This window comes from Nansenia antarctica, assembly GCF_963989245.1.
Source record: "Nansenia antarctica genome assembly, chromosome: 16".
Classification (NCBI taxonomy): Eukaryota; Metazoa; Chordata; class Actinopteri; order Argentiniformes; family Microstomatidae; genus Nansenia; species Nansenia antarctica.
In genome coordinates this window covers 19,516,399-19,527,440 of record NC_137686.1, presented here as the reverse complement: position 1 = coordinate 19,527,440, position 11,042 = coordinate 19,516,399, and the positions used below count along the sequence as shown (strand labels likewise).

The following is an 11,042-nucleotide window of genomic DNA, read 5'->3' as shown; positions in this document are numbered from 1 at the left end:
GCCTGCTCTGTAACACAGCTAGCTAGCTCCCCCAAGCTAGCGTGATCTGTTTGGTTTGGATGAACTGTTGACGTTAACAGTTACAGTGGAAAATTCAGACTATCAGACTACTAAGCAAATGCCTCTCGATTTATTGCAAATGAAGACTTGTGCTTCGTTTAGTCACAATGTGTCCCTCGCTCGCATTCGTCCGTGGTGATTCGGAGTGTCCACCACCTGACCAGGGTTAGCACGTTAGCTACCTAGCATCTCCATCGGACTGAACACGTTGGACCCTGAGTTCTATCTTCCCTCCGCCCATTTTTTCGGGATGGCTGTTTTTATTTTTGTTTACCTGCTGGTTATTATAGCGCCTTAACCAATTATTCTGCTTGAGTCTTTTTTTTTTCTTCCCTAACTGGCTTTACTGGCTAGTTTTAATTGAGTGCTCCCGGATTCTCTCTCCAGCTTGACTCTTCCAACAGTATTGAGTATTATTGACTTGACTTGAGTCAATATGTGGCCCCGGACTTTCCTGGTGGTGTTTGTGACTACTGTCGTCTACATTGCCTGCTGGAATTGTCCCCAAACGAATGGAGAGAGTAAGTATTGATCAGTCACCTCATCTCATCTCGTCTGGGGCAGATAGATGTGTCCTGATGTATGTATGCCCTGTGTGTGTGTGTATTTATTTATCTGTGAATTCGTGAGCTTAGAATGATAAGGTTCTATCTCCGTTTAGGGCAGTTCAGAGATATTGAGCGTCAAAGTTGTTACATTCCATTATGTTTTGTGAGATGTAACCTTTGTATTTTATGAATCACTAACTCAAAAATGTCAACATTTTAAAAAGAACACCACACAGGCATTAATAAACACCTAATGGATCTGATTATGTATTTAAAAAAAACTCAATTTTGACCAAAATGGAGATAGAACCTTATAATTCTAACTTCACGGTATGCCCTGTGTGTGTATGTATTTATTTATCTGTGAATTGAACATTGAATGTTGACGATTGGAAAGCAGAGAGAGTGCCAGTCATCTATGATGATGTGACAACTTTCTGCACTGATATCAGGTCAGATGTGATGACAGCAGTGTTGTCTGAAGCCCAGTGTATTGGAGGGACAAAGGTTGATGTTTATTGGCTCTTTGGGGTTTTCGGTAAATGCACAACATCAAAATGTTTTTGCAACTTGTTTTTCTTATAGCTAACAAACATCTTACCTGAGCATGAATCATCAGAGATGGGAGGAGAGAAATATGGTCACAATCTTATAATGGAGTAATTTCTGACTTAGGCTAATCTGACAAAAAATTCTTCGATAAATATGGTCACAATCTTATAATGAAGTAATTTCTTAGGCTAATCTGACAAAAAAATTATTCGATAAATATTTCTTGCTGTGGCAATGCTGTAAATATTACAGCTTTTGTTAAAATACATTTTGTAGAACATATATATACAGTATGCATCATGCAGCACATGTAATAGGACAGTAGAAGCAATAGATGAATACAACACAAAGGTTTATGCCTCTTTATTTTCCATTGAAGTAATGTTGTTGGTCGAAGATCATGATTAGCCAATGCGTAGAGAGAGAGAGAGAAATGACTGGGAACAATTCAATAATCTCCCCTGCATTAGCCTGCCAGGATGAAAAACACTGAATGTAAACACTTATAATACCTACTGGTAATTCTGCTGTTAGGCCACCTGCCCATAATACTAGTGTCACTACTAGTATAGTGATAAAAAGCGATATGTTTATGATGTGTTTGAGTAACTGCAGAGGTGATGTTGCATGCAATACATACAATTGAAAGTATGTCAAACGAAAAAGTATGTCAAAAGAATGTCAATGTCATTTTTGCCAGGACACTTGGACGAATGTCGTAGAATAACCCAAGATGAACCAAAGGAGTTGAAATGGAGGATAAGAATTGCCATGGTCGCAGCAAACCGATGTCTAAACTGTTCTCTCAGTTCTTGTGTTTCTCAATTGTCTGGACTTCGAATCCCTCTGAAATAGATGCATAAATATAACTAAGCTTGTGACACACTTGGCTTTTGCTTGGCCAAAGGAAACATTGGCCTGTGCTCAATTTAGCCGTCGTTGCTTTAGTCCTTAAAGTTTTGGTCGCAGTTTACACTAAGTTGCCCCTGTTCCTGTGTTGTAACTTAGCCTACTCTATGAACTACATGGACCGTCTCTTAATCCACCGGTGTAATGACATGATCACATTTATCACATGATAAATGTAAATTATTATGTTTTTCGCAGTCAGTTAAAGTGAACAGAAATGTCATTGCCAAAAAGATTAAACGATTTCATCACAGTATATTGTCAGCAAAGTGACCCCCCCCCCCCCCCCACACACACACACACACACACACACTTCTGAAATACGTAAAATAAGTCATGGTCTTATGGGACCCAGGTCTGAGAGGACTAACGATGTGAAATGCTTCTCTGTGTGAATCGTCTGTCACACTCACAGAACCGCAATCAACACCTCCAGCACTAGAAGGAAGGAACATATGTTTTCAGTTCTCTGTGTCGCTAGGCTGAACCCACACTCGTAATATGATATTTAGGCTAAACTATTTGACAAGCAAATGAGAATAGAGAAGTAGAATATAGTAGTATACTAGTACTAATAATAGCCTACTTATTTTATTATGAAGTAGGGCATATTCCTCAAGCGGTTTATGTCTTTAGAAGTTTTCCCTCTCATGGCCAATGCTTCATTTGAATGAAGGTTCTCATATCAATAACTATGTTGTTAATGTGTAATTATTATTATTATTTTATTTTTTTTATTTTTAGCTGGGAATAAACAAAGACGTGAACTAACTTTCGTTATGAACAGAAAGGGGGGTGACTGGGCAATGTCATCAAACCAGTTTGTGCGAGAATCTGCGAACATAAATCATAAACAAGTTGTGTAATTGCGAAGCTGGCCCCCCTCTAGCTCCTTTCAGACTTAAGAGAGAGTGAACCACAGAGGGGAAGAGTGAAACTTGGGCCTCACCGAGAGGTTTCATAACTTTAACTGACTAATGCAGTGAAGTCAGTGAATCTGGTGCTGTGAAAGGGACCGCTTGTAGATGGCTGTCTAACACGTTCCCTTCATCTAGGCTATAGGTGACCAATGTACAGATTAGATAATCCTCTGTGGTGGTGGTGGTGTTGTTGTTGTTGATGTTGACTCTAATAATAGGCCTTCCAGCCTTAGCTTAGCTCTACATCCCTTACAGTGAGACCTGTACACCACGTCTCCTTCTCTCACTGTCTTCACATGAGCTTTCTCACATTCTATTTCCATCTTCTGTAATGTTACACTCCCCATTTTGCCAAGTTAGTTCAGTTCACCCCAGGTTGTGAATCCCATCTCCGGTGGTCAGGTAGTCAAACCAGTAGTGTACGAGTGATAAATCTCTACGGGGGCGCTGCATGTCTGGTGGCCTGTTGTTAAGTGTCACTCTCGTCAAAAGAGGTGCTTTGTGTGTAACAATGATTTACAACTCGGTACTTCACAGAGAACGTGGTGATCTCAGGTAATGAAACTGCGACTTGATCCCCCCCCCCCCTTCTGAAATTGTAATCGGAGTTGTACTCAGAATAGTTACCATACCAACACAGACATGTATAGACAAATATTTGACATTTTGGTTCCATTGAACCAGGGCACATTGAATCAAACATATACAGTATAGAAAAGTATTTTAAACTATTTCAAATACTGTTTGAAACCTGGGCGGCGGCTCCTACACAGTGAACATGCATGTTGCTTTCATGGAAACGTCACACCTCACTGCTACTCAGATGTTGGTGGTCCATGCCCCAACTGCTTGTTCCTCGTCTTCACCACAGAGTCTGAGGTGTGCGTGTGTGAGAGGAGTTATTCACCACAGAGTCTGAGGTGTGCGTGTGTGAGAGGAGTTAGCAGATACTATCTTCAGTTGCGGTCGACCACCTCTTCTGCCCTCCTCGCTGCGTATTGGTCCTACCACTTAATTAAAAATAATTTGCCGTCGATGAGCTGAGGTTAGCCGCAGGAAAAGAGCGTACGTTTCATCAGGCGGTGTGTTCTGATGAACATGGTCTTAGAGGTGAGGGGACACACACACACACACCCCCCCTAAATATAGGCCCTACCACACTGCATCGGATCTTCAAATGCCTGTTTTGTGTGTGTGAGGGTGTGTGTGTGTGTGTGTGTCTTTGTGTGTGTGCGTATCTGAAAAGAATTATTCTAGCTTCTAGCATTGTAACTGCCAATTGCCCCTGGTTTTGGCATAGATTGCTTTTTTCTTATGATGACTGATGGATAGATGATGTACTTACTGAGACAAATGTAAGTCGCTTGGGCGTCTTCTTAAATGCCAAAAAATGTAAATCTGAATGTAAATGAAGTCATGACTGACTGTGTGTGGTGGACATACACAATAGAACGTTTGTGTTGTTTCTACCCTTCAATAATAGCCTTTTAATCTTGGTTGACATGTTCACTTGTCATAAAATGCAATCATGGTGAAAATGCAATAATCTGCCACATCCACACTCATCGCTAGCCTCTGATCTGACACTCAAGTGTCTGACAAAGACGTCTTGTTCCAAGGTGTGTCACCTTGACATGCTGCCCCCGATAAAGGAAATGTCCTTGTTATTGTGTTCCAACCAACGGAGGCAATAATTACCTCAGTGTCAACAATGTCCTGTGTGCACTTCAGGTATGTCCATTCATGTTGCCTGAGACCTCTTATAATTAAGAGATATGATTATGAATTCTGCTGTCAGTCAAGTTTAGGATAGTCGCTTGTTGTCAGTAGTGTTGTTCCGATACCATTTTTTGATCCCGATCCCGATACCGATACCTGACCGTGCAGTACTTGCCGATACCGAGTACCGATCCGATACCACGGCGTTTGAAAAAACAAAACAAAAAAACATGTTTTTTGAGCCGCATACTCACCTCGATGTAAAATTATTGCTAACACTTAGTCTGGCACTGCTCAAAACCTTTGTAAAACAGGAAAAAATACCAACAGAGAGTGAATACTATAGAACTTTTTTTTATTGTCTACCTGGTATGGTGACAAGAAAATCAACCCCTTATAAAACCTGAAATGTGGCTCTCACAGATGCCAATCAGTGCAATATCCATTTAAGATATGAAACAGTCGTAGTAGTAGTGCAACAGCAAGTGAACATTTACAAACAAAATAACTTTAGTACTTAAAAAAAAAAAAAAAAAAACGGAATTTTTTTTGTTAGTACTCGCCGATACTAGCATTTTTGTGCGTATCGGTATCGGAACAACACTAGTTGTCAGGGTGTGAATGTGAATCTAAACAGTAGTGTAACTCGGACTGAGAGACGCCTAGGGGGTCCTACACACCACCTGTGAAAATCCCTGTTAGCCTAAAAATCATATACCGGTATGTTTTGAATGTGACAATGATTTAGTCAGTCTTGGGTTTTTTTGCCCTAAGAAAAGCTGTAGGTTTTCTTGTTTTCACTCTCATTTCTATGAGGAGATGTGGAAGTGGAAGCAGCTGGTGAGCAGGTGAACCACCGTGTTCTCCTCTGTGTCGGGCCGCCGCTCCGCAGGCCCTTCTGTGAGCTACCTCATTACCTTACCCTGTGGGAAATCTGTGCTTTGGCCTATTTGAATGGAAGGAGTAATGTACTTTACAAGACTTTGTTTTGGCCTCAAATGCCTTGAGTCATTGAGTGATGTTAGTTGACTAGAGTAGTTGTGGGTTCCTGATAGGGCGCTAATGGGGTTATTATCACGCCTGACCAAACAGATAGCAAGCCGACGATGGTGGTGGTACAACTCCTATTTTGGCGTGTGCCCTAGATGGTTCTAATCCTAATTACTTGTGAAATAACTGCTTACTGCTCCGTTTAAGATTTACAAGATCATAGTTCAACTATCAGCAGAGGGTTGAATAGTAGGCTAGTTCTTGTTTACAGCTGTCATCATGTTATTGTTTTGAATGCCTAAGCCATGCGCTTCTGGTCGATCAATTATTGATGAGCTTTTACAGCCAACCGGCCATTATTGGTGTTTGATTACCAATCACACCAATTTAGCAACGCTCCATTTGTTCCTCGGTGACCTATGCTCTGTGTGTACTGCAGTTTCAGGCATATGTTGAAAAACAACGAGGCTAACCAGCGAAACCTTGAAAAGGGAAGTGTTGCAATCGCTGTGTGTTTGCGCTCTTCGTGAGGCCTCAGTTCTGTAGGGGGGGAGGCCCGGTGATAATGTAAATGTGCACGGCCCGGGATAGCGCCTTCCGTCTTCGCTGGTATTGACATCTGGATTGACCTGTGTTTGTGTGTGTGTGCGTAAGTGCGTACGTGCGTGTGTGCGGTCTCTGTAGGTTACTGTAAAGAGATCAAGACAGTCATGGAGTAGAAGCCAGACTGTCCAGCTAGGCGACTGACAGGGGTGAGTGATGTATCGGGAATCCTGTCTGTTTGCTTTTCACACACACCAAAAAAAACGTTTTGTGATGCTTTAGTGTTATGTTTTTTTTTGTTTTGTTATGTTTTCCATCGGTAGTTTTTTAGACAAAGATGTTGCCCTCTGTTACATCCTCCATTAACCTTGAAAACCCAGACTATTTCATAAGAGCTTTAATAGCTTGACAACAGTTTAGCAGTTCGCCTTAAAGTGAATCAATGTTGTTGTTTTTTGGTTTTAAATTACATTTTGCAGAGTGGTTTCTGTCAGCAGCTACTGTCCCGTGACTGGTAGTTAACCTTTGAATTTAAGCCTTTTCATGCTGTGGTTAATCACCCCTGTTATTCTTTATTAACAGAAAAGGTGCAACAAGCCTCTATTACGGCCAATTAAGGTTGTTTTTCCTTGCTTGGGGGGGGGCTTGTTTAGAGGGCGGACCTGCATCAGACGCCCCCCCCTCCCTCTTTTAATGAGTCTTTAAAGTGAATATCTGTCAATTGGGTCGGTTTTGATATTGGCCAATGGAAATGTGCTGTCCTTCCTGATCCTGTTTAAGTAGCTGCTCCCTGAGAGGCACAGACAGCATCAGGCCCTGTGTTTTCAGACTCGTCTGGCTGAGACCAATCTATGTCCTGAAAGCTAATGAAGAGCTAGAGAGAGAGCCTGGTTTCCATGGTAACCCCATCGCTTGTGATGTTCCCAAAACATGTCGTTTTTTCTTTTCTTCCTGTCTACAGGAATAACCCAGCGTTATAGACTAAGCAATGTGGCAATGTCGATTTACCACTCTGTCTGTTAGTAATTTAACTATTCAACTATCTCTTGTTTATTATAGTTTTATTTGGGTTTATCGTATTGTGGCAGTTTCTTTTTTTTTTCTTCTTTTTTGTTGTTGTTGCATGTGGCAATGCTGAAAAGCACAATTCTGGGTACTCTGGTGGAAGTGAATGGTAATGGGTTGTGTTTTATGAGTAGCCAGCTTTCTACAGTTCTGACCCATGTCTGACATTCACAACTGAGTCAGTCAGCCAGGCAACCCCTGTCTTTCTCACTGTCCCCGAATTCCTCACATACACACCAGAGCTGCAGTGTTCCAGTTTCCAATGCTAGTCTCTGTCGGTACGGCGTGTATTAGATTCTCAATTGGGAATGCAGCGCTATAAATACAGCTCTGGCTGAAAGTGTACACTGACGGGAGGTGTGTGTGTGTGTGTGTGTGTGTGTGTGTGTGTGTGTGTGTGTGTGTTGCCTTCTCAGAGTGGTCAGTGTCACACAGCTCTCTCTCCCCGGCTGGTTCAGCTTACTGCCACCCCACACATCCCCTCTCCTGCCTCATGTTCTTCACTTCCGTTCCACTCGTTTATGAGTCTTTCTGTGAGAAAGGGAGATGGAGGTTCTCTTTATCGCGGGTGTAAATGAGTTGTCAGAAGAACCTGCGTAATGGATCAAGTAGTCACCCCACCGGTGTACAGTAGACCCCGCTGCGGTCTCTGTACGTTCCCCTATGACCTCTGCGGTCTCGACCCCCTTTGGAAAGGTGTTTTAAATTACAGGTGGTTGGGATTCCGTTCATGTTTGCGAGCAACGGTTACTTCCCTGAGAACATCAGGAAGTCTAAACGAGTAGAGTGAGCCGTACGCACCATTCTTTTGTGCAGGCCGGTGGTTTGGTTATAAAGGTCATTTAGCTGAGAGGCTGTTGTCTTTCGTCACAGGGTGTAGTGAGTGTGTAGTCTCTCTCTCTCTCTCTCTCTCTCTCTCTCTCTCTCTCTCTCTCTCTCTCTCTCTCTCTCTCTAACTGTTATGCAACCCACAGATGTGAGGTGTAAAATGAGCCCCTGTCATAAAGATGTGTAGCGAGCTCTTTTACCTCTACCCCACTAGGCTGACCAATTGGCCTGAGGTGTGTGTGTGTGTGTGTGTGTGTGTGTGTGTGTGTGCGCGACGCACGTACACACACACACACACACACACACACACACACACAGCTCTGTGGTAGTATATAAACAAATACAGCGAGCGCTCTCGCCAGCACTCGCTCCTCCAGCTGCCTGACTTGTGAACTGTAAAATTGAGGATGGAATGTCCCGAGCTGCACCTGTAGAGGGAAAAGTTTTTATGACCATCATTAGATGTGTTATGTCACACAAAAGGCATCTGCTTCAAAACAGGCAGATTGATTAGGACTGGGATGATGTAAGGCTGTGGCAGAGTAGAGTAGAATCATTTTACCGTGTCCGCTGTGGTGAGTTTCACTTATTAGAAACACAGCACGAGTGTACGATTAATGTCGAGGCAACACATAAACACACACACACACACACACACACACACACACACACACACACCAGTTATACTATAAAGCGACATAGATGAATAGCATTGAGAAACCGAAACACTGGTGTGTTATTCAGGACGATGTGTCACACCAGTCCGGTAGTGAAAAAGCCCCTAACCTACAGTGTTACACTGTACTATATCATACAGGCAATCCTCCAGAGGCCTCTGCATGGGCATATTTTTAACACATTAGCTAGTGTTTTGAATGTTCTTAAGTTACAGCTGCTGCTTCACGCCAAATAAGAGTAGTCAGAGATGAACACAAGTTGACACTGATGACAGCACTCCATATTAGATTTTGGGTAACTGCCAGATATGCGGTTGCTAAACAAACTGTCAGCAGAGGGGCATGGTTTTCATCAAAGCAAGACATAACCACATATTTTCTGGGCAATATTTCTCTTAATTCAGACTGGTCTGTTTTGATCTGCCAGGCCATCCCTTTTTTTTTTCCCCTCCAAAACTGTTTTTGCAATTAAGGTTACAAGAATGCAGTACAGCCATCTTGCTCTGAGCTACCCATACATATAATCAGCCATATCTGACCTAAATGAGTATATAAACAACATAACAACTTTATAGGCTTTCTGAATTACAGCATTTTAATCAGTGTTGAGGGTCTCAACATTTTGACTCCAATTCTGTTACGATACAGTAAATTACATTACATTACAATAAATACGTCAAATTGTAACAGTTAAGTTACGTTTGTAACAAATGATTGACTTTAAAAGAGCTCTTGATGATGAAGATGATGAAAACCTTTATTGTCCCCAATGGGGAAATTTTGTTGTCAAACAGCTTAGTTAGGGCAGACAGAAAACATTCAATAAATAAATAGATAAAACAGTGCAGGCTCAATAAGTAAAAAGTTCCAAGTTCCAAAGTTCCAAAGTTCCATTAATTTCCATTCTTTCTTAATGAAAGTAGTAGTAGTAGCAGTAGTAGTAGTAGATAAGTGCTGTTTATTTCCTTAGAGACTGGATGTAAGCCGAGGAAAGCTCAGCTCTCAGGGGTATTTGTTATGGAGCTTAACTGATCATTATGGGCCTTAGTGTTGTTGTTTATTCCCCATGAGATCTTTCATCCTGATAAGTCCACCGGTCTCAAAACATTTTCTTATGTCTCTTTCTCTCTCTCTCTCCCTCCCTCCAACGCCCTCTCCCTCTTCCTCTCCCGTCCTCCATCTCTCTCTCTCTCTCTCCCTCTTCCTCTCCCGTCCTCCATCTCTCTCTCTCTCTCTCCCTCCCTCCCTCTCTCTCTCTGTCTCTCCCGTCCCCATCTCAGTTTGCCCGAGCAAGGACATCCGGAACAACGTGACCAACCTCCACACGTTGGAGAACTGCACGGTGATCGAGGGCCACCTGAAGATCCTGCTCATGTTCAAGACCAAGCCGGAGGACTTCCGTGGCCTCAGCTTCCCCAAGCTGACGGTGGTCACCGACTACCTGCTGCTGTTCCGCGTCTACGGCGTGGAGACCCTCCAGGACCTCTTCCCCAACCTCACCGTCATCCGGGGGAACAACCTGTTCTTCAACTACGCCCTGGTCCTGTTTGAGATGCTCCAGCTGAGGGAGATCGGCCTCCACAGCCTGATGAACATCACCCGCGGGGCGGTCCGGATCGAGAAGAACCCCGACCTCTGCTACCTCTCCACCCTGGACTGGTCCAAGATCCTGGACACGGTGGAGGACAACTACATCGTGGCCAATAAGAACGACCGGGAGTGCGGGGACGTGTGTCCCGGTGCGGCCAAGGGCAAGACCACCTGCCTCCAGACCACCATCAACGGGAACTTCAACGAGCGCTGCTGGACGCAGAAGCACTGTCAGAAAAGTAAGTGGTTCTTTCTCTATATTTTCTTTTCTTCATAGTGGACTGTTGGATCGTATTTGTTTGGGGTCACACTTAACTTTGAGTTGGCCCTGAACCTGTGTAGTACGTAGCTCTGTAATTTCTCTGTAATGAATACAATCTTGTTAGTTGGTGTCACTACACTGTCACAGGGGCAACCAAATGTAAAGTGTCACCACCTTTTGTTTCTGTCGGTGTCCCAACTTGGTTGCCCTTCTCCATAGCTATTTATTTATCAGTCAAAGTAGATCTTTGAACTCACTAGGTATCCCAGATTTAGGTGACCTCAAAGAAGGAGGTTGAGCAGTCAGGTTTGCAGTGTTGTCTCACACACACACACACACACACACAGAGTGGTCTGAAGCGGAAACAAGATTAAGTGGA

The 11,042-nt window shown here is 43.1% G+C and overlaps 1 protein-coding gene across 2 annotated transcripts in view; it reads left to right on the top strand.

The window, feature by feature from the left end:
• The first annotated feature begins 453 nt into the window (after window positions 1-453).
• insra (insulin receptor a) overlaps window positions 454-11,042 on the top strand; it is a 45,929-nt gene continuing 35,340 nt past the window's right edge. The window contains exons 1-2 of one of the 2 annotated variants that reach the window (XM_080546657.1): window positions 454-581; window positions 10,092-10,640. In XM_080546657.1, the coding sequence (XP_080402783.1) occupies window positions 497-581; window positions 10,092-10,640 (634 nt within the window). In that variant the 5' untranslated portion in view covers window positions 454-496. Of the gene's footprint in view, window positions 582-6,365; window positions 6,451-10,091; window positions 10,641-11,042 lie in introns of those variants that run through there. The other variant, XM_080546658.1, reaches the window with a different exon arrangement.